The sequence below is a fragment of the Pocillopora verrucosa genome, chromosome 5 (genome assembly GCF_036669915.1).
Source record: "Pocillopora verrucosa isolate sample1 chromosome 5, ASM3666991v2, whole genome shotgun sequence".
NCBI classification, from domain to species: domain Eukaryota; kingdom Metazoa; phylum Cnidaria; class Anthozoa; order Scleractinia; family Pocilloporidae; genus Pocillopora; species Pocillopora verrucosa.
The window spans coordinates 26,488,963-26,512,291 of NC_089316.1; the positions used below are offsets into that span (position 1 = coordinate 26,488,963).

Sequence of the window (23,329 nt, forward strand, 5' to 3'; positions counted from 1 at the left end):
TTTATCTAATGAATCCGCAAAAATAATATTAATTTTGTCACTAAGGAATAAGATTGTTAGTTGTCTTCTATAGCTTTGATCGTAACTTTACATCGCCAGCAGATAAAACCGTGATTAACGTGACACGTAAGTAGCCTCTTCCTCTTCAAAATTGACGAACCAACTACTTACCCTGGTTTCATCACCATCATCATTATCATTATCAGCCACTTCAGAACGAATGTTAATGCAATTTCAACAGTATGGTAAGGCGGAGAGACCTCCACGAAACCACCAGACTAATGTGGGAGGTCACCTCGGTTGTCAATAGGTTTGTGATTAAGTTGTGGATATGCGGCTTTGTCAATACAGACTCATTTCATTAAAAATTCAATCATCATCTTCCTTTTTAGATGCACAAAAGCTAGTCGAACGAATTATCGATATTGGGAGAGATTTCCAAATTTTGGGACCTTGGTAGAGTATTGTGAACTTTTCAAGATTAGTACGACAGTGATGCAGTCGATAACAGCTCGCTTCTCGTCTCAAAACTATAAATTTGATTACTCGTAGGACACATACTGAGAAACACCAAGCAATGCTAAGGGTATATTTCAGGTGGAGGGTATATTTCAGGTTGAGGGTATATTTCAGGTGGAGGGTATATTTCAGGTGGAGGGTATATTTCAGGTGAGTCTCGAGCAGTTTTAATCAAAATCTTTGTGACTCTTTTTGCTCTGTGAAAGTCTTTTCTAATTGAACGTAAATCGTATGCCTCGCGATATAGAGTCAGGCTATCAACTCTATTGATTACAACGTTTCGACTGCTACACAGCTAGTCTTCGTCTTTTAGCTACGGATCCTGTTATATCTTGTACCTACATCTTTTCATTGTCTGTGAAATTTTACATAAAACCGAGGGAAAGCTGGGTAAGGGATGAGATTCTTTTTTATTATCATTTATATCGTTACTTTTTCTAACAAAACTGTGATTCTTAACTTTCGCCTCTGAAAACTTTGCACCTTTTTCAGGGGTCTGGAGAAACCATACCTAAACAATTTGGATATAAAAATTAAACGTAAATCTCAATTCTTTCTCCTTCTCCCAACAGAGTGACTTCAGTGTCTTTCATTTTGCTTTCATCCTCCTGTTTCCCATTGTTTTGCTTTTCCTTCCCTTTCTGTTTGTTCGCCGGACTACTTCCCTTTAGCTTGTACATCTCCTCAAAGTGTGACAGCAGGACAGGGGTGGGGAAACAAAACAGAACAACTATCCCGGATACAGCACAGATGGCTCCAATTAATTTACCCAGAGCACCTTTCGGTACCTTGTCCCCATAACCCACTGCGGTCATGGTGACTATCGTCCACCAAAAGGCGTCTGGTATACTATCAAAGTCATTGTCTTTCACGTCATTCTCAACATAGTAAATGACGCTGGAGAAGAGGATCACATTAATAATCATAACTGCTAATAGCGACGGTAGGTCTTTTCCACTCATAACTAATGTTTGAGCGAGAACTTTCAAGCCTTTGCTGTAGCGAGAAAGCTTCAGGACTCGTAACACTCTAATGAGGCGAATTATCCTTAAAACCGGAAATGACGTCATCAAGACACCATCCGCTTCGAAGATAAGAGTGATATAAAATGGCAAAATGGCTAAAAAGTCAACTAAACCTAAGGCGGAAGTCATAAATTTGATTCGATTTGGAGCAGCAATAAGTCGCAAAACATATTCAAACGTAAACCATGCTACGTAGACAGTCTCGATCGTTGACCAATAGGTACCACGTTCTATAACAGTACAGTGTGTCTCTGTCAGGTTGATGTGATTATCGCCCAGCGAAGTGTTGTAGAGGTCACGTGTCAATATATGACCGTTGGTATTGTTGTGTAAGGAGCTCGAAGTGACATCACGACAAACAGTGCGCCGATTAAACCTCGGGATAGTCTCAATACAAAATGTTATCGTTGATAATATTATCACAAGTAAACTGAATTTTGCCAGCAAATCCGCCCAAATGGAGGTGTGAGGGTATTCTAGAAGCCTCCAAATTTTTCGCTGAATCGGATGTTCGGGCATCTCCTCTTCAACATCTTTCACCTTCTCAGGTTCAATTTCCTGCTTGTACCTCAAGTCCGCTTCATGAAGCTGGAAAAATTTTATTTCCTCTAAAAAACTTTCCCGTGGAACGTGCTCGGGACATGATAAAATTCCGCAGGATTGATAGAAAAACAGTATGGCATCAAACACAACTTTATCACGATCAAAACAGTATTCCTTGCTCAGAGTGTTGTAATATTCCCTCCGCTTGCTTGGCGAACCGAGCAATGTTTGAGGGTACTGGGCCAGAGTTTGTTCATAGGTTTCGAAAACAAGTCCCCGGACGTTGATGCGAATTCTTATTCCTGTATCCGCTGTTGTGACTGATTGCGGGCCATAGGGTTCCAACAAACTTTCACATCTGACATAGCGGTCTCCATCATAACCGGAAGCTCGTGACGATGCGGCCACTGAGAGCGCATGCATTACTGTGGGTTAATTTACGACCAGTCTATAACGACAAATCACGAGAAAAAGAAAAGTTACTTTTTACCAGCCCTACAGGTATAACTAATCAATCCTTTAAATTCATAAGTTGAACATGAAACTAGGTTTGAAATGCGCACAAGTGATTACTGCAGCTCTCTCCTTCCAAGATCTTCATGCATCTCTTCCCGCGCGCATTTTAGTGAGGAGACGAGAGGTAACTGATGACCGCTGTTTAACGACTGAATCAAAATAAAGATTGAAAGTAGTTTTTGTAACTCGTTTTATTTCCAGTAATTTACCATCTGCGAAACAACGTTCATCTTTGTCCTTTCCAGCCTTAAGACTTTCACTCCTCATGTTATCAGGATCTCATACAAATCCTAGTTAGCAGGTAGCAATTCTTTAAAGCAACTAATTTACTTGCGCTAGAGGTTCAATTTAGTTTAAAAATCATCCCACATTATAGAGGCGATAAGATCTTGATGAAAACATACAACAATCAATTTGATCTTTAAATTGTCATTCCTCTCTGTTCGAATAATTTTTCGTTTATCTAATCATCAAGATTTGACTTTAAGTGTCGTAACATGAAGTGAACTGAGCACCACTGACCGGTAACCGCGGGAACAGCAAGGGAGGTTGTAATCGTTTGCTGTTAGGTAAATCAAGAGTTAAAATCTCTTGATGGTAGTTACATAAAATTCTGTTGCATTAACTTGTTTCGTCTTCCTTACTAGTCAGAGATCGGAACATAGAGCTTCTCGAAAATTGAAACTAGTTAATTAATTGAGAGGCAGTCTGCATATCAAGAAAGGCTTGATTAAGATGGCGTGGAATTGTCACTGTGGTATGGAGCTAATAAGCACTCTGTATTTAATAACATCTTGCTCCTCAAAGAATTGTTTACATAACAAATTTTACGAGTGTACAAGGTTCTAATGTTTTTTTCGCTAGAAGATGTGAACGAGAATGCTTTGCCGAACGCTGTACCCATGGAATTTTACAATTGGGTAAATTCGCTTAAGCCGGTTTTCATGTCGTTTTTTTTTGCGTGCGTAAGTTTCATTTACTTGACGCGCGCAAGAATTTTGACACAATGCTTTTTCCTAAGGGGAATTTAATTGATGAACACGCGAACTGTCTTTTCATTATCTTTTTTTTTTCGCTTTATGCCAGACAAGACATGTATAAATTATAGCCCTCTTTTACCAAACATACTGCAAACTACGCTCTATATGGTATGCGATAGTTCGCATTTGTGAAAATTGAGTTATTTCCATTATCTGTAAACAATCAAGCTAGATAAGAAATAAGAGTATATTTTTATGCATGGACGTAATGTCATTACGGAATCCAACCCGCAGGAGTAACGTTGGTATGATTTGTAAATACTGTGATGTTGTTCAGATTACAAGCCAGCGAGGACTCGAAAACGACGTAACTGGCCTTCGGGTAATCGTGTGAATAAGTGACACAAAGCAGTTTCACCGGCCGGGTGTGCTTGATAAGTTTCTTGAGTGAAAAAGAAAGTCGAAAGCTTAAGGCAACAGCTACAGGATGGTGAGATTAGATCTAATCTTTTCAGAACTTCTCACACTTCCAGTTTATTTGTTCACCATAGAATAGAAAGCTTTTTGTTCTCCGGCTGAAGATCAAGAGATGAAATTATGAAACATGGTCTGTAGCTGAACTGAACTCCAAGGCTGTCCCGCATAAGTGAGCCAGAGGCAATTACAACAGATGCTGGAGTTGAATAATTTGTGCTTACCTTTGAGTGCGTGAAGCACAGATGAACGAATTTTTATCGTCTTTGTGTTTTGAATAGTGGTTGGGAAACTTTATTGTCGTCGCTTCATATTTTTGAGCCCACGCGAGGAGGAGATTCGCAGCTCTGGATGCGAAAACACGCCCATCGGATGAGCCGACTTCGAAAGACTTATCTGCAATAAAATTGAGAAGAGGGTGTCGGTAAGAAAGAAAAACAGCAAGAAAACGAGAAACAATAACCACAGACGAGTTGAGAATTTCGAAGGTTCAAAAGCTAGTCTCGCATTGGGTGACTTAGGCGAAACCAAAACTCAATTCTTTTCAGAAAGCACATTACACTTACACCGACAAGTGAGAGATACTCACGAAGCTTTTGTAAGTCACTAAAACGCGTCTTACTTGTTGTCATCTGAATAAATCAGGTCTTGTATAGTGTTCTATCCTGCTGCGAAAAATTTTAACCACATCAAGGCTCAACCGCGAATTTTTTTTTATGGCACGTACAGTTTTAAAAGACCAGCGCGGAGAAGCAAGGTAAAAGACTTCCTCACACAGTTTGAAGAAGTGGAGCTACCCACCGTACATTTGTGGGCGGATTTGATGCTTATCTTGAAGAAATAAAGACTGGAAAAATCCAGAAAAGTAGATCTTGCTACAATACCGGTCGTTTTCTTTGGAGAGCAAAGTAATTAATATTTAATGCATAAATTTTTAACACAGAAAAGAAACAAAGAGAAAATAAAATAAATATCTTAAAAAGTTATGGGAATATAGACTTTGTTATCAATAAATTTGCTGTGACACAGGCGACAGGCTAAGAAAAAATATACCAACAACATTAAAATTATATGGAATAGGCGTTGCTTTGGGGTTTGTCTCGAGATTTTATGTAAACATACCCTCATTTGGAATTGTCTTTAAATCAAGATCATTGTTAAATTCTGTCCTAATAAAAAATTTACGAAGCGATCATCAATTCGCCTGAGCGAAATTAAAACAAAAAAACTGTTTCATTCTCGAGTGAGGGGCTAAATGCTAACCACGGGTACTAATATGTAACACAACTGGAAAATTAAATGCAAAAAAAATTGATCAAATAATGAGACAATTTTCAGGAGTATCTCTCAATGTTGTCGATCAATCCATGGTGTTGCATATGAATGTTGTATACATTTTTCTGGATCGTTCATGGTTTGGGCAAATGTGATAAAAGATAAGCGTTATTTAGACTAGCAAAAGACAATTGATTTAATCTTTAAACAGGTGAAACTTCACTTTAATTGTACAAAAAGTTGAATATTTGTATGCAAAATTTATTCAGGTTGGAACGCAATTTTTTTCTTTTTCACTGATGGTGGAGCTAAAACGGTGTTATTTTGGCAAAAAAAAATTTGAAGAAGAGAAAATGATTTCGATAGTGTTCACAATTTTCAGTAATGCTAAATACTTAGCCAGCGGTTTACTTGAACAAAGAGCACGTTTACCTCAGGATGTCACGAGATCCCGCCGGATAATTTTACCCCATACAAAGTCACACCTTTTCTCCTTTGAACACAATGATGCATCGAATGCATTCAAAATGACATAACCAACCAAGAGTGAGGATTTTTTTTTAACAAAACACAAAATTATTTGAGATCAGAGACCAATCTGTTCTTCTCCATTGTTGCCTGTACCGGGTTCTCTTTGAACAAGTTAGGAGAATTTACTTTTAAATATGTTTCGATAAAACTCTAGGACTGATGCATTCGTCTCTTCTCAGTTTCTGATTTCGGTATAATGTTCTAATTTTATAGGAAGAAATCATATTTTTAGCTTTTCTGAGAATGAAAAGGTTAAAGGTAAAGGTTTTTGAACCCAAACTGACACCACCAAAGAATTGATTGTGGGATCTTAAATACTGCTGTCGAATAGATTGAATGCTAAGCTTCACTTGTGATGCAAATCGCTCCAGCTGGCTTGAAATTTCTCTAATTAACACCTCAATTTAAATCACCCTTAAGATTTTAATTTAGAATTGAAAAATCAAATAAAAGGTAAGTCAAAATTAAATCAGAAATTAAGGGGTAGCCTTTTTTTTTTGTTAACTTGTTCTGTTTACAAATTTGTTAAGTATAAGATATTGAAGGTTGAAACACACATTAATCAAAGTGTAACTGGCTCATTACAATCAAAGTTTCGGACCATTAGAAAGAAATGATTGCACTGAATTGTTCGCAGGGATGGAAAAGTGAAACCAACTCGACGTAAACAAGCATTAATACGAATAACAAACGAAACAGCCAAACCTAATCTATTATTGAATTAACGCTGTTCCCCGTTCCGCGTTCAGTCTTTTCCGAGAACATTCGTTTCTGCAGTGAATGAATTTTGAAGACATTCAACACGGCACGAATCGGCAGAACTGTGCAGATACAGGTAGACGATAACATTTTACCGTCAATCGTCTATTGCCTCTTATTTACGTTGCAAATGATGCGACGTGTTATATTGGATTAAAACATGTGGTTTACGGACAACTTTTACTGATTGCTACCACTACATGAGCGAGTGTTATGGGAATTTATGCGGCTGCGATAGCCAGATACGGGCCCAAAAAAAGTCAAGGGTTTTATTTAAATTTCAAAAGCCTCACTAAATCGTACCGCAGACAAGATTGTGAGCCCAACTACGTACCACGCAGAGTAAATAAATCACATTAAATATAGTTCTACAAGTGAATAACTACCGTATTTCCAGGTCATTTTTGTGAATATTACTTTAATTTATCACAGAGCGCACTTGTCAGTTAAGCGAAGTAAACTTCTGTTTGAAACACACCCCTTAAATGCGTAATTAAGTTATCGAGAAAGTTGAAGGTTTTTATGCTTCAAATTTGAGTCATGTTTGAAATAAGAGTTCACTAGAAAACAAACCAATTCTGAAAGAGATGCAAGTTGTTTTACTTTGAATAATGAATATCTTTATAATTTTTCCAATTTACAAATCTATTACCAGCTTTGTTCAGCAGTAGCTTTGCCTCGCCATAAGAGTCTTCCCCATAAATTTCCCGCACACAAATTATAATAATTTACTGTAAAACTTTGCACTTTAACGCGCTACATAGCAAGGTTGTTAAAATCGCACCAATTACTTTACGAAACCCGAAAAAAAAAAAAGATTTCAAATGAAAGCGAAAAAAAAGCTGACTGCATCTGCAAAATTTGCCAACATACCTGAATTCGATAGGATTCTGTTCCTCGTCTCGGATGTGCAGCTAAAACTTGGAATGATTCTTGTTTATTCCTGAAAGGCGACGAATGTTTTATTAATGTCCCACCAGTTCGGGTGGCATAAAACTAAATATTATTCAGGCTTATGATTGGTCGTCACCTTACCATCCTGCCATAGTGATTCAACTGGACTAAAACAAATTGATAGCATCCCATAGTGTGGCCATTGTTCCGCAAACTCTGCTCGCGACACGACAGATCTGTCAAAATTATTACAACTTTCCTTCTATTTCCTACTTGCAAAAAAGCATGATCAATTTCTTGCAGTTTTAACAAACAAAAAAATGCGTCAGAATGATTATTTCGTTAAGGTTTTCTAGTCGTTTGATGAAAAGAAATTCGTAGTGGATGAATTCCCATGAGATGAATAAGTTCTTTGTTTGAAGAACGTGTCGCTTAATGACCTCTGATGGAAATTCTCAATTAAGACAAAGGACATAGGTGACTTTACGCTGGTGGTAAAACGTAACTCAATTTTCTATTTGTTCTTTTTTGTGTTAAGAACTGTAAGAAATGTCGGGAAAAATAAAATAACTTTCTGATCAGGAATTAAAAGTGACATTGCTTCTCTTCTCACGCCAGAGTGCTAAAAGATCTTTTCACTGCGACAGGATCCTTTATCCCCAAATTAAAAAACGAAAACATAAACAAACCGTAAAATGGATTTACGAAACTAAATTAATGGAAGTAAGCCAGGGAGATTTGCGTGCCAAGAGCCGTGTTTTCAATTTTGATGTCTGTCTTCAATGGTAGGACGTTGATTCGACTCCCATTAAGAAACCTCGTCTCACACTGAGTGATCGTCCCTTGCACCGGTCCACGGTGCTAATTTATCATATTTTATCACAAGACAAAAAAAAACCCTTTTCAGACATGCTTTTTTAGCATATTTAAGGAATTACTTGTTTTTAATTACTTAATTCTCGTGTTACAACAACCATAATCTTTTCTGATACCAAAAGATTATTTCAAAGCACGGGCCAAAATCTGAATTATATATTTTAAGTTTTCGTTTCTTCACCTCCGAGGAGGTAAACCTCTCACCAGAATTTCCCGAGCGAATTGGAAAAAAAACTTAAGTAACCACAATGATTCTCGCAAGCGAGCTGCAATTGAAGCAATAACAGAGAAGAAGTCTGAAAAAAATTCAGTTTTCGACGACATTCGAACTCATGCCTCCCAAGTACTAGTTTGTACCGCTACTATAGACGGAGAACGAAGCCATTCGTGACGAAAGTGGCGCAGTTTAGAGGGTTCTTCTTTCACGAAGAGGAAACTGTTCATACTGTTTAGTTTGTTTCAGTGTTTGTTTTTAAACGAAACAAAATTGATTATCATCTGCATGTCAAAGAAAATTTTTATCATCGAAAATTATGATGAGGAAAAAAATACAGAAAAGGTAAATTTCAATTTGAAAGATATACTATTCCGTGGGAACCCTACTGGTTTTATTTCTCCACCAAATTGGCCAACATTTTAGAAGTATTCTGTACAATTACACTAATTGACAATCTTGATATATTTATCTGACACATCTCGAGATGAACCCACAACAAATTTGAAATTATTATTTTACAACCGAATCAGGTGAGCAAATTGCCTTTGCTGGCATAACCGCCATTTGCAAAAGATGCTTTAGAAAATACGATATCAGTTATAACAGTTGAGACTCCTTTCTTCTTTCGGGACCATTGGTTTCTGTATCATAGTGCACGCATGAGTTTTCGCCGTTAGCATCGGTTAGATGATTTTTATTTCCCATAAACTTTGACTTTTGTCTTCTGCATTCCTGCGCCTTTTATTTCAGTCTGCTCAGCTTCCTTTTCCAACTGCAACATGTTTTCTGCACTTTTCAATTGCGCCATGTTCCCTCGCTCTTTCCACCCGCGACTTGTTTTCCCGCGCTTTTCACCGGATCCATAATACTCTTTCTACCCGCCTGCTACATGTTTTCGCACGCGTTTCACCTACAACATTTTATGGGTGGCATGCGTACCGACACCTTTCAGCAAAGATCATCTTCCCGCTTTTTTTGCTCTGCTTTCTGATTGGCTCACTATCATCCAATCTCTATCGAGAATGGTTCTGTCTCTGGAAATGAAGGACATTTTCATGCTATTTTCAAGCGTCCTTAGAAGCAGTGCCAAGTTTCAGAAGTCAAATTGCTGTGAAACTGGGTACCTGAGGTTGACTCAGATGCTGTGTTCTTCCGTTCTTGATCGTTTTGTTCGTGATTAAACTTGGCGTCGAGGGGGCGCTGCCGTTAAACTTGCGGAAAGACTGACCTGCAGAATCGTATATTCAAGATATCTTATCATTGAAAACCCAGTGAGTAAAGAACAGAAAAACGGTACGAGCGAGGAGTAAATATTGAAGATTTGGTTTCAGGGGAGATTGAGGGGCTTTGCATTTCGGTAAGAAAAATTTTTTGCTCATGAGATCGAGCTGGAGAGAGAGGAAATCAACATTCGGCAAACAAGCGGTCAAACGTGAGGCACGCTAAAGGAGATCAATTCTGGTCGGCCGCGCGTCAGTCTCCTGAACAAAATTTCAGAGAAAGGCATTGGACTCGACCGTTGTCTAGCAAAATAGGCATATGGTAATTGAAAAAGTTCATAAGAATCTTTTAAAAGGGAAGAGAAATGGGGAAAATGAAAACTCGAACACAGAGCTTAAACAAGTGCGGGTATCTTGTTGATTCGACATTTTGTTTTGGGCCGTGACTTATCGCTGGATTGTATGGTTGTTTGTTACTCGTGTGAGCCAACTTGGTTCTGACAAACTGAAAGCGCGCTTCGTCACAACGTTTGCACGTGCGCAGACGTTTGACCGCTCTATTCATTCAGCGAAGACTTACCATTGAAAACAATGTCTGCCTCCGGTACATTTAAGTCAAAAGACTTTGATCTTGAGCGCAGTCTGGAATTGCTCCTGATATTCTTCTCGGGTTTGAATAACACAATGTAGACTTTTGGCAAGAAGATAAAGATTAAGATTGTTGTAGCGCTGATAACAGAGCTGAAAGCCAGCGCAATGGCTTGGAATCCTCCTCCTATTCCATAATACACCGGGACGAAAGCGATCCATATCACGCATGTTGTGTACATGCAGAAACCAATAAATTTAGCCTCGTTAAAATTCAACGGGGTTTTACGAGTTCTGAACGCGTAATATGTGCAAAATATTATAAGGACGGCATTGTAGCCGAACAAGCTTACCATTCCAACAGTACTTATGTTACATTTGATAAGTACAAAGTCTTTTTGCTCGTATGATGCAATGGCCTTCGGCGGTCGAATCAAGAGCTCTGTGATGGCCATGGCGAGCTCCGGAGCAATTATAACGGCAGTTATGAGAAGTTGAGACTTTGGGCTAATGAAAGAAGGTGATTTTATCCCGCTGAAAATGCGCGCAATTCTATTCGTGCGCACTAATAAGGAAGAATAACACACACAGAAACACAAACCAATTCCAAATCTTTGAATCGCGCAGACAACTTTGCCTGGATTCGAAACCATCACGAAAGCAAAACTGTAGCAGAGTAGTATTCCAGCAAGAAGGATAATGGATAATTCGTGTCCTGAAGCTTTTATGAGCGGTGTTTGAGCGAATTTAACAAACACAACACAAACAGTGACAGTGGCAAGAATTCCTAGAGACGCAAATACGCCAACTACAACGATCCACACTTTGTTGAGATATACTTCATGTAAAGGTTCGCAGCCGTCGAACGTAGCATTTGGCCTAGTTCCCTTGTCACAAGTCTTGCACGTGAAGTCATTTTCAACGTAAGAGTCTGCGTCACAGTCTTCGCATGTCCAGCAGCAGACCGTATCGCGTATGCGCCTTATAGCGTGGGGTCCACAAGGCTTTCCACAATGTGATTCAAGGTAGTTATTTGCTCTGTAAAGTGCGTGAGAGTCCATCGTCAATTTTCCTTCGACCCAGCTTCCCAGTTTCGTATAGGAAGCACTGTAAGAGTTTCTAAATGCGTAGAAGTCGTACTTTCCAGCACTGTCGCCGTTGGCATCGAATTTCACCAGCCCAGTTGTGCCATTAAAAGACACGTTCCGCAAATACCACAATAGCACAGAGCGATCCAATTTCTTCATGGCCGAGCAGAGGCCTGGTACTGGGCCGCAGATGTTTCGGTGCATCGCATGAAGCGCGTGCGCAAATGAAAACACCGCATCGATGACAAAAGGAACTTTAGCATCGAATCTGTCCAGAACTGAAAAACGATTCTCTGGGAAAAGACAACGAGGATTTCCTGACAATGGGCCTTTTCCAAATTTGCAATTGAAACGCTTCTCCCAGTATTCTTTAAACCAAGGGTTTCTTGAGTTGTTCAGTGGATTCAGCTTCGAAAAATAATTGTAAAATGGCTTTAATTGCGTTTCAAACGTTTGAAATTCGATGGTAATGGCGCCATCAGCGACATCTTCCAAACCTTCAACATGACGAAGTCTTGTCCCCCAAAAATCACTTGCAAGCCAGATAAATCGCTTCTTCTCGCCTCGATTCTGCGCTCTTTTAGCGGCTTGGAGCATTGAACGAAGATCTTCAGCATTGCAAAACATCACAACTACACGAATATCCTTCTCTGTAAGAAATCGTTCTATGATCTGGTCATATTCTTCCTCAGTAAAATCTGGTTCTAATTGCCGATGGTCAGCAATACAAACGTTGCTCATAACCGAGAATTTTTCCAAGATCTCCATTCCCTGTTCACCATAGCTGCCGCGCGAATGAACCGCGAAGACCGCTGACCAGTTCATGAATGTAATGATGTCTATCATGGCTCGCGCTTGATATGAGTCCGGGGGGACAGTTCGCACGAAGTATTCAAACCTGTCCTTGTCGCTCAACTCAGCGCTTGTTGCAGCATAGCTGACTTGCGGGACTTCAAACAGACGAAGGAGGCTGGCCACCTATAATGCAAATGATACCACTGTTATAACCTAAGTGTTGTCACAATATGATTATTAAAATCGTAGAGACACCACTCATAACCCAGATAGGGGCTGTAAACTTCCCCAAACAGTCGTGTTACCTGTACTGTAGTAATGCTGTACGATGGCCCCACTACCCCCACCAGCGCAGATTTTTTCTTCACCTCAGGGGTCCCTACCAGGGAACTGCATATTTCTTCCCTCTTGGTCAGTGTACCAAGCACAAAATTCAGGCACTGTTCTAAAGCAGTGTTTACTGTTCCACAGTCGTCGCGAATTTCCATGCCCAGGGTTATGTTTGGGAGAAGAGTGCTGTTTTTGTTCACCTTGAAGAGAAAAGAAAAGTGTTGTTTTCAATACAGTAGGATGCAAGTTTTAAATATAGAAAGTGTTGATTGCAATGTACGTCATGTTTAGTTTGCCCTACCCACGCGGTACTGGGTTTAGTTTGCTTATTATGGTCTAGACCATATGCTCGAGTTCGTTGTTTTCGCGTTTCGCTTATGTCACGTTTTTCCTTCAGGCTCATAAATCTTCTAAGCAGTTTTTCGTTTCGTATTCGTTTCGTTGAGTTTCCTTAATTTGAGTGTTATTGTTTCCCTTTTTCTTTTACTCAAACCATATCTTACGAGTCATATAATAAAGATTACACGCATTGACAGATCAAGTCGAATATTTATTTACTGAAAGTTTGAGCTCAGTAATAGGAAAACGTAGACTACAGTGTCAGGAAATCAGAACTCAAAAATACATCACGTGATCAGCGCTTGGCGCCAAAGGCGGGAAAGCAAGCGAGACCAAGTCGACAATGTCCAAACACTTGACGATTCCTCAAGAGGAACTAATTTTTGGAAACCTTTTCGAAAGTGGTTGCTCCTTTAGATGCAAGAAGCGTTTTTTTGACATTTACAAATGTGATTTGTCAAGGTGCCACGCGGTGTACGTTGTTTGAAAGTCTGATGACACAGATACCGACATGCAATGAAAATATTGAGTTTGAAATGATTCCAATATCAACAACCACATGCTGTGCGTCACAGCATGACGTCACAGAAAATAGAGACTCCTGAAGTTTAATACGATCTGTATCGAAAAGAAAAAAAAATATCCTCCTGTTTTGGTTGAAAAGTTTTTGAAAAAATTATGTGATCATAAAAGATTTAATGGAACGCTAGAAAGTGTTCGATTTGATATTTGTTATTGACGAGACAGCTAAATAGCAAATATTATAAAATTACTGAGGTCGGTTTGCTTTATATAATTTTGTCTACCAAATCAGACGAACGATTTACAAATACTTCAAAACTGATCCGATTATCAACGATGACGTTTTTATCATTAAAATTCAAATCGATCTAGAAACTCGATTCACTACAAAAAAGGTGTCTTTCAGCTTTTTTTTTTTTTTACAGAAAAAAAAAACGAAACTAACGTTTATAAATCCTTCTGCCGTGCATTATTGAATCGTACCATTCAATAAGCGGATAAAAGTATCAGTTAAAATTGTTAGGAAAAAAATGCATATTTGGAGTGACATTGAAAAGATTCATGGACCAATATAGTTCTTAAAAACCAAAGGATGATGTTTTTATTGAGCACAGTCAATGATTTAAAGACAGGAATAGGAATAACAGTGAAATGTACAATATGATTGTCCGAATGATTGCATAATAAGATCGAATACTTATTTAGCTTAAAAACGTCCCGTGCCCGCTCAAGACTTTTCCTTTCCATCTTACTACAACCCAGAACCAGATTAACATTCCTGTAAGCACTACGTGTAAAAAAAAACTGCTGTCTTGGAGAAGACTTTCGACACAACAATCGATGGATTTAAATTTTTTGCGACATCCAGTGAACGGAGCTAAATATAGATCCTTGATTACCCAAATTTCAGGGACGCGATATGTGTAAATTATCGAGATCTCGGTCCTTACATTTTATTTTATCAATTCGAAATAGTACGAATTAATTGTCGTGAAAGTGGCAGATAGCTGGGATCCAAGTTTGACTGATACACCACAAAAAATATTCACATTCGCTGAACGCGCAAGTACAACACCAAGGCAACTTTTAATAAACATTTAAATGAAAATAGAAATTTACCTGATCCATTGCATACAACATGGCCTCCACACGGTGAATTCCGACCTGTTCATTTAGTTCGCCGCACAAAGATGATCCGTTGCCTTTGGCGTGAACTGGGAAAAGTCCTCCCAGGAAAACGTCGCCCTCAATTCTCGCCACTTGTGATGCTGAAGGGCCCTCCTTTGTCGGAGTCGGGCTGGAGAGAGCACCGAACTCATGAGAATTATCTGGTTCATAAGTATTCGTGGTGTATACAACGGTGATTAAAGCGAGTGATAGGATGAATCGAGGAAGTACTAAAGATTCTTTAACAAGCAACATTGAAGCCTTTAAGCTTTGTAAGAGCAGTTAATCTTCTCGTGGTGTGAAGTTCTTTTGTCAGGTATGACAACAAATATCTGCAATTGTAAAAAGGTGAAATTAGAATTGAAATTACCACAGCATGATAACTTGTTGAACAATTCAATTTAGCAGTCGGTAAGTGCGATATCTGCCCACCCACTTGTTCAGAGGGAAGATACGAAGGGCAAAGAGAGAATTTTTAAAAATCGTACTTTTGCTCGCAAAATATTGCACGGTTTAATTCTTAATGCCAGAAATGTAGTGTACTTTGGCGCCTTTCCACCTTCAAGTGTCTCTACACATATCATTTATTTGTCGGACACCGACAAATCGAGTATCTAGCACTGACACATATGACATGTAGAGTCTTCGGATTTGCGCGCACGAAAGACATTAGTCTTGCTTGCGTTTTTAAAGGGTGCATTCATTAAGTCTCCCCTCCCTTTAACAACCTGGCTACGCTTCTGCTACAGGAACGGAGGCGTTGGAACAACAATGATGTCCATAAAGATCGCGCGAGAAAACAGGTGCTTGAAGTCGCTTCGCGCGGCTCCTTTTCTGCACTTGAGGTTCCGCCACTTTCCTATGCCCTTTTAGTGGTAGAAATGCGTTTGCGCGCCCATGTTACACACTGAACGCCTAGGACCCTCTTCATGATAAATCTCGGCAGCTTGACGAGTCCAAAGACAACCAAGCGTCATGTTTTAAAATTTAAATCTCGCAATTAATAGAGCGGAACTCAACTCACAAACGTATCCATTCTCTTTCGTCCCTTTTGCTTCCGGATGCTAATGTATTTTAATTTACAAAACTATCAATACTTCCATCTTGGATGCAAACACGCCGATCAATTCAAAAGACAAGTTGCAGGAACGGTAATTACAAAGACTTTCTTAAAATCGGTCCTTGGAACAGACTAGGGAGAATTCATTCGGCGGTGTGACAAGTTCTACTTTAGGAATGAAAAACTATTGCATAAGCTTGCGAGCAAAAACCAGATAGCTTTCAGAGAGGCAATTATGGCAAATATACTCATATACAGTAACTGCAAACGTTTCATTGAAAAGCAAATATTGGTACGCTTATCATTTTCAATAAACAAATCAAAAAATGCAATTATTTTTGTAAAAGAAATACATTACTCTGGCAGAAAATTATAAACAACTTTGAAATGCCACTAACTTGATTTCGTAGACGATAATTCGCTCACTTCTTCTGCAAACCGTTCGCATTGCTCAAAATCTAACATCACATCACATTTCAACATGTGTCGTTTCAGCTGAAACCTGCTTTGTCTGGTATTTTTCTGTTGTTAGAAGGAGGTTGTTATTTGAATAGCTACAAAGTGCTTTCCTTCAGTTTCCTCCTAGGATGTTTCTTAGACAAACAATCTGAATGAAACAGACGGAAAGCTCTGCTGGAGTCGATCTTCGGATATTTCAGAAATTTAACGACTTTCGAATAGGTATCATTTGTGCGATTTACACTATAAATAGCTCAGAAACACAGCATCAAAATAAACTGTTCTTTTGTGTTGCGTTACGGCCGGAAACACATGAGAATTGTCGCCGTAACAGCTTCAAAAAAGGCCTTTCAATCTGAATCAAGCGGACCTCGTTGGCTACCGTTCACTAAAGTCGAAAAGGGCAATTAAATGTTTGGAAGTTGTGTAAATACACCTTTAGTAACAAAAGATATAAGCTGATTAGTTAAAACGACTAACCTTGAGGTCCTTGAAGCAGTTTTGTGCGTAGATATGTTGTTGATAAATAAACGAAAATCATCGAATGTTGTGCTCCTTATAACACACAAACTTAAAGTCGAACAGACGATAAGGAAACCTTTTTAACTCGCCACGATTCAATGTTTACTTATTTGAATTCCCCAGTGCTCGGAGAAATACAATCTCCTCTGGTCTTCGAGATGCGATCTAAAAAATTGGCTTAATACGACCTCTATATCATATCATGTTTTCCTGAACGGCACGCACGACAAATTGTGTTTCCGGTGTAAGGCCAGCGTAAAATTTCCCATTATCTCTCACCATTAACTCGAATTTACTCTGCGTACCTCGAATGAACGAAGATAATTACGAATTCAATGGACTTTGCAAAGAAGTCTTTCTAATGATAATTAGCCCAGACTTGAACGTGTTGAGTGAACAAGCCCTTTGTATTATTCGTCAAATATGTCCCGCTAAGTACTTCCGCTGACATCTCAAATTACTAACAAATTATAACTACAATTTTTCACTTATCACTTTGAATTCGAGGAATAACTATAACAAAACGATTTTCAGATTCCAAGCTAATAAAAAGGAATCACCTAATTACAGTATATTCCTTATACGTCGACAGTTAAGTGCGATAAAGGTTTGCAGAAAGTAAATTTACTGTTCAGAGCTTTCTCGGTTTTGACACTTTAACATGTTTAACCTTGTCTGTTTTCACAAAGTTCTTCTGTTTTCTTATTCTGTCTCTAAACAATGTGATATTTATTACAGGAGAAATGAAAACGTCCTTTATGTGTCACTTAATGCAGTCTTACAAAATAAATCAACGCTCTCTGGACAGTGAAAAATAATAATAACAAATAGTGATTGTGAAATAAATTTTCTTTTTACTCAGAAATATTTTCGCCAAATAATTAAAAAAAAAAACGGCGGCAAGCTTATTAGCTTATATAGGCCATATTGAAGCGAATTCAAATCTCTTTTTCAATTTTCCTGAAAAAAATTAACTATTAGGCTAGGAGCCCTGATCAGGCTTATAGCTTTATCTCTGTCTTTAGATGAAATCAAAACAATATTTTCCCTCGACAAAGTTGTCCTTTCCACAGAGTGAGGGAAAAAAAAATAGAAAATCAGATCTCGGAACTGTGCGGAATCGTAGAGATCCCCTTTCCGGTGATTTGGAGTGTTAAGTAATTGTATGCTTCAAATCAATAAACAGACGCTTTAATAAAACGTTATTTAGACGTTATTGCAAAACTGATTTTCATCTTAACTAAGTTTTCTTTTACTTTTGAGGTTTGCAGAAGTATGTTTGGAGTGAAATATTCCGTGCCGCAGAGTCTACTCAGACTTTGAATTTTGCAGGATAATGGAGTTCGTGTTTGGAGTTTGGACACAAGTGTCCGATTTTAGATACCAATGTCCGATTTTGCATTTTATACACTAGTGTCCGATTTGGGATCTTAGACACAAGTGTCCAATTTAGTATTTTGGGCACTAATCTCCGATTTTGACGTTTGGACACTAGTGTTCTATATTGGATTTGGACACTAGGGCTAGGGTGTGGTTTTGGATTTTAGACTCCGGTATCCGATTTTGGATTTCGGACACCGAATTTGGGTTTTGGGCACTCCTGTTCGATTTTGGATTTTGGACTGGAACTTGCGTTGTGCTGTGTTTCTAAGAGACGCTTGTTTTTATCTAAGTTTCTTATTTGCTCATTGAGATACAAAATATATTTTCGTCCCTTCGTGAATGGCTGTTGTGAGTACAGTACTTTGGTTTTGATACAATGACACGAAAGACAGGTCTTAACGATCAATAAGATTTTCGAAAAAGAAGGGAAAATTTTTTCTTGAGAGTGAATTCACATGGCAGACCTATCACAATGTGTGGGTTCAGGAAACTTTCTTTTTTCCCTAAAAAAACTAAACTTAGTATGACTTCAGCAGAAACAAGATTTCGAATCGTTTCATATTTCTTTGATAAGAGGTCTGCAAACGAGGCATTCCAAAAACATTTGTTTCCAGGATAATTTAAAAAATGCAGCGACTGACTCTTATTTCTTTACAAATGTAAAATGAAACGTGAAAAAGAACATAAAGTCGCGACAAAGCAACGATTTGGTCAGCGGTTGTCTCTCAAATTGACTTTTGGTGTTGGGTACATAGCGTACATACTCAAAACTCACTAATGACTTGAAAAAGGATGCAAAATGCTTTTATTTTGCCCAACTTGTTCGAATGTTTTGACTGTAGAGGAAGGAACTGGGCCATCCTCGTATAGGTTTGCTTGTCAAACGTGTCCTTATGTTTACAACATCACAAAAAAGGTGACGTATTCGTTGTTATCTTTCTGACATACTCATTGGTAAAACTATTCCTACCTACATGCGCATTTACACCCCTTAAGGAAGTTTGATTATTTTTTCTGTTTTATTGAACTTGGAGAAATAACAGGTTAATTGGCTCGTTTACTGTCCTGCGTTAATTTCAAAACTTCAATTTTCAATCCTCTCAACTGGGTGTATTTTGACCTTCGTAATAAATGTGGTGTGCAAATATTAATTTCGTTTTCAAAACAAAACTGTTTGCTGAATTTTTTTTGTCTGTTGTTGTTTTTTACAAAAAAAAGAGAGTTTATTTTACACCATATATCCCATGAAAAACCACCCATATCATTTCCAAAGACATAGCAGATATGTATTTTGTGGCCTGCTAATTGTCTGAACTGCCCCTTGGCAAGCCTTTCAGAGCTCTCAAGACTTTTGGGTTGAGCATTTAACTCTGGTTAGCTTGATTGAAACTGAACTGAACAACTAGATTATGCATCATCAATTAAATGTTTTACATAACAAGCATCATGATCATTATTGAGCTATATTTATTTAAACCGAGTGTATCCACAACAATAAACATAAACAGTGCGCTCATTAAAATTAACCAGTGATTATAATAAAATGAATGTTCAGCTAAACAGTACATACTCATATGCCAACCACAGACCAGTAACATGGAATCTCTCCACACATGTTCAGAATAAAGGAATGCATGTCATGACTTCTTCATTATTTCTTAATTTTTTGGAGGGAACCATGCAAACCAACTTGAGAGCTCTGCTCTCTACTTCCAGACAGCTACTTTAGATATAAGCTATTCACTAAGATTACTTATTAAGGATCCCTGAGTATGTTAACCCTTTGACTCCCATGAGTGACCAAGACAGAATTTCTCCTTACAATATCAACCAGAAAAGTGATGAGAATAAAGAAAAATATCAATTTGGGGATAATAAGTTGATCAAATACTAATTCTCTGAACTAACATCATAAGAATTGTATGGTTGACAGTAAGGAGAATTACAAATTTGGTCTGGGAGTTAAGGGTTAAACCATGTTCTAAATAATTATAACTTCTCACTATTCTCTGACAGATATCAAGTAAAAAATATCCAAAATTGAAAGAGGTTGATGATGTGTTAGGTGGAAAGGAAGCCTGGGAAAATGTCGACTCAACAGAAGGTAAATACCTTCCATTATTTTGTTTGAAGTTCTTGATCATGTGTTCTGATTTTCTGCATATGAGTAGTCCTTCAGAGGACTGTTCCTGGTAGCCATGAGTAACATGTCTTGTCCAAGAGCACCTCACAGTGATCTTACCTGGGCTAGATCAGGGACTTTTTGAGCCATACCAACCATTAAATGTATTTTTTTAAATTTAAAACAGAGCGCTGCCCCAAGTGTGAACATGACAGAGCCTACTTCATGCAGATTCAGACTCGGTCAGCAGATGAACCCATGACCACATTCTACAAATGTTGCAAATGTGGTCATCGCTGGAGGGAATAACACTGGATATAATTTTCAGAAGAAAAACTATTTTCCAAGTCTGCTTAAATCAATAAGGAAAAACCATTCCACTCCCAGGGGTGACTGCACTGTGCTCCCAGAAAAAGAGGAATTTAGCAAGAAAGTGAGCAGACATAAAATTGATAGTGTTTTTCTGACAACCACAACTGCTGTTTGTAGCTTGTCTACTCCTTAGCTCACACCCACAGAAAGAGTACCTGGTAGAGGCTAGCTCAGGGGTGACTGATAAGTGATTTCTGCTCATGTCATCAATACATTTTTAACTCTTTACACCCTAACATCGACATGCATATTCTCCATACTGTTCTCTATACATTTCTTAAGGTGCTAACAAGGAGAAATTGTTTAACAATCAAGAGCTTCTTTAGTTGGTGATCATTTCCTTTACTTTTGTGATCATAATTTGTGATTCAGGGGTAAGATTGCAAAAAAAACTTAGATCCTAGTCACTCTTAAGGGGTCAAAAAGTTAACCCTTTAACTCCTGTCAGTGACCAAGACAGAATTTCTCCTTACAACATCAATACAATATTAACCAGATAAGTGATGAGAATAAAGAAAAATATCAATTTGGGGATAAGTAGTTGATCCAATACTAAATTCTTTGAACTAACATTATAAGAACTGTATGGTTGACTGTAAGGAGAATTACAAATTTGATCTGGGAGTTAAAGGGTTAAGTAGAAAAGTGGGAAGAAGAAAGAGAAATATTGCCTGAAAGATAGCTCAGATTTTGTTGAAATTCTCATAACCAAAATTGTAAGGAATGTATGGCACATACTTGTGAGAATTTATATCGAGATCATGAGAGTAAGAGGGAAATAGTTACAAGTGTGAGGGATGGAAGTATCCTTGAGGGATCCCAGAAAGGATTAGATATCAAAAATTTCTAAGTCAATTTTGATGGTAGTTTAACTATCCAAACTATGTAGCATGAAACAGTAGTAATTCTCCTTACTGTCTGGCTTACAATTCTTATGGTGTTAGTTCGGAGAATTTGGTATTGGATCAACTGATAATCCCCTCACTGATATTTTTCTCTATTCTCATCACTTGTTTACTTGATACGATATTGAAATTGTCAGGAGAAATTCTGTTTTGGTCAATCAAGTGAGTTAAAGAAACAGAGGGAAAAGAAAAACTTAGGACTTTTCGAACACAAAGCTTATTTAGTTAAAGGTATTCTGTTGATTTATCGTTTTGTTTTGAGCTGTACTGAAAAACTTTTACGCTTTGAAAAAAACGTATTACGATAGTTAAATATTGAGAACAGCGATCTCGTCAGTTCTCGGGTAAAATCGTAACAATTCTTCAACTCGAGGAAATGAACTTTATTTTCCATCGTAAGAGAGGTTTTGTTTTTTGGGGAGTCTATTCCTCTTGGTACTGTTGGGAATTTAATCTACTCCTTGCTAGCTTTTGATCCATTTATCCAATCGTTGATGTCTTTTTCTTTCTGCGGCGACAAAAATCCCTTACCGCCCGCTGGAAAACACTGAATACCGTTCTGAATAAATAGACAATCCTGAAGATCTGATTGAGTTCCAAGATTCGGTTGAAATCTTGATTTTCGTGCTGATGTACGTTTGCTCCGTGCTTTATGTGCTCGAATAACCGGTGTCCGTTTGCTCACAGAAGTATGGTGACTGACAGCGCTTGCTTCCGATCCCATTAACACAGTTGGGGTTGGTACAGGCAGTGCCAAAGTATTTCTGTGACTGTACACTGTACAACCATCTTCAATATCAGCAGCTTTTTGTAGTCTAAGAGTAGGCGCTGTTTGTGATGTGTTCGATTCATAACCTGTCAGAAGAATGGGCAGATGAAGCGAAGGAGGTTCATGGGTTCTGCTGATGACACTGGAGTCGCTGTGGACATGTCCTCTTTCGTTGTTCGCAACATGTTCAGCGTTGGACATCCATAGAATAGAGTTTACTTCTCTCGCATTACGATAGCTGCTTAACGGCGGTAAAGAAGAATCGATGGCCGAATCTTTTTCAAAACGGAACCAGCGATAGCCTTTGTTATAGTCATAATTCGCCATGATGTCAAGTTGATCACCATGAAAGATATTTGCCCCCAAAAAACCTTTCCAAGCATTTACTTCACAGTTATCTGCAGCTTTCAATAGGAAACATCGATTGAATCGATTATGTCCAATACCAATTATAAAAATGTAAGTCCGCAGTATAAATTTTCATGCAAAGTCACAGATGTTCGCAGCAAACATCAAATCAATTTGCGTTTATAGACAGCCTAGCTTTATGTGCCATAATTTCAATGACAAAGGAATGTGAAAAGGGAGCTTTAGGTTGTTCTTAGTTCAACTATTGAATACTGTTCGATTGTTTGTTGTGTTCATTATGTTAGAGCCCGTATTGACGTCATGCAGTGATTAAATTTGTTTGATATAAAGGGCACTTTTCGATGAATGTCTTACCAAAGTAATCACGAGGCCAATCAGGAGAAAGGAAAATACGTTTAAGAGCCAATGAAAACAAATGAAATGTCTGGAGCGCTGGAAAACACTTTGTCGTGTTTCCCAACTCGTCTCAAATCTTCCTGTAAGCGGAGAAACATACGTCCTGCAGTACAAATTACGAGGCCTGCTCGCAAGCTTAACTGACCATCCCTGCCTGACAGTAACTGTACCAACACTCTTAGATAATCATCCACCAGTGAATTAAACATTTAATAACTGATCATAAAGGGTTTATGTGTAGAATATCTAGGAAACAAGAAAAAAGGTATAGCTGAAAAGATCTTTTTCCAAAGATGTCTTAGCTAGTCTCCATT

General features: G+C 38.2%; 3 protein-coding genes across 8 annotated transcripts; 1 reads left to right on the forward strand and 2 right to left on the reverse strand.

Moving 5' to 3' along the window:
* Nucleotides 1-782: 782 nt before the first annotated feature.
* LOC131772764 (potassium voltage-gated channel subfamily A member 2) lies at nt 783-7,572 on the reverse strand. 4 transcript variants are annotated; one of them, XM_059088719.2, is made up of 4 exons: nt 7,496-7,516; nt 4,680-4,951; nt 4,282-4,453; nt 783-2,535 (listed from the first exon to the last, which is right to left on the reverse strand). In XM_059088719.2, the coding sequence occupies exon 4, from the start codon at nt 2,508-2,510 to the stop codon at nt 1,053-1,055; it is 1,458 nt and encodes a 485-aa protein (XP_058944702.2). In that variant the 5' UTR covers nt 2,511-2,535; nt 4,282-4,453; nt 4,680-4,951; nt 7,496-7,516; the 3' UTR covers nt 783-1,052. The 4 variants fall into 4 exon arrangements, with proteins under 4 accessions (XP_058944702.2, XP_058944704.2, XP_058944703.2 ...); XM_059088721.2 differs by having other exon boundaries at nt 4,624-4,951; XM_059088720.2 differs by lacking the exon at nt 4,680-4,951 and having other exon boundaries at nt 7,496-7,572.
* An 887-nt stretch (nt 7,573-8,459) lies between these two features.
* Nucleotides 8,460-17,050, reverse strand: LOC131772758 (metabotropic glutamate receptor 3). 3 transcript variants are annotated; one of them, XM_059088711.2, is made up of 6 exons: nt 16,658-17,050; nt 16,117-16,240; nt 14,611-14,990; nt 12,606-12,830; nt 10,410-12,483; nt 8,460-9,837 (listed from the first exon to the last, which is right to left on the reverse strand). In XM_059088711.2, exons 3-6 carry the CDS (start codon nt 14,911-14,913, stop codon nt 9,710-9,712), a joined length of 2,730 nt encoding a protein of 909 aa, XP_058944694.2. In that variant the 5' UTR covers nt 14,914-14,990; nt 16,117-16,240; nt 16,658-17,050; the 3' UTR covers nt 8,460-9,709. The 3 variants fall into 3 exon arrangements, with proteins under 3 accessions (XP_058944694.2, XP_066023717.1, XP_058944693.2); XM_066167620.1 differs by having other exon boundaries at nt 16,117-16,325; XM_059088710.2 differs by lacking the exon at nt 16,117-16,240.
* Nucleotides 17,051-18,862: 1,812 nt separating this feature from the next.
* On the forward strand, nt 18,863-21,803 carry LOC131772781 (DNA-directed RNA polymerase III subunit RPC10). The gene is made up of 3 exons (XM_059088740.2): nt 18,863-18,998; nt 20,099-20,186; nt 20,392-21,803. Exons 1-3 carry the CDS (start codon nt 18,882-18,884, stop codon nt 20,511-20,513), a joined length of 327 nt encoding a protein of 108 aa, XP_058944723.1. The 5' UTR covers nt 18,863-18,881; the 3' UTR covers nt 20,514-21,803.
* Nucleotides 21,804-23,329: the final 1,526 nt, after the last annotated feature.

Bases quoted from the DNA above. Each gene is read 5' to 3' on its own strand.
- LOC131772764 (XM_059088720.2), bottom strand. From the start codon at position 2,510: ATGCATGCGCTCTCAGTGGCCGCATCGTCACGAGCTTCCGGTTATGAT.
- LOC131772758 (XM_059088710.2), bottom strand. From the start codon at position 14,913: ATGTTGCTTGTTAAAGAATCTTTAGTACTTCCTCGATTCATCCTATCA. The intron at 12,831-14,610 runs GTAAATTTCTAT...TTTCTCTTCAAG, and splicing joins TGTTGTATGCAATGGATCAG to GTGAACAAAAACAGCACTCT. The intron at 12,484-12,605 runs GTAACACGACTG...TTTGCATTATAG, and splicing joins ACAGCATTACTACAGTACAG to GTGGCCAGCCTCCTTCGTCT.
- LOC131772781 (XM_059088740.2), top strand. From the start codon at position 18,882: ATGCTTTTATTTTGCCCAACTTGTTCGAATGTTTTGACTGTAGAGGAA. The intron at 18,999-20,098 runs GTGACGTATTCG...ATTCTCTGACAG, and splicing joins TTTACAACATCACAAAAAAG to ATATCAAGTAAAAAATATCC. The intron at 20,187-20,391 runs GTAAATACCTTC...AATTTAAAACAG, and splicing joins AAATGTCGACTCAACAGAAG to AGCGCTGCCCCAAGTGTGAA.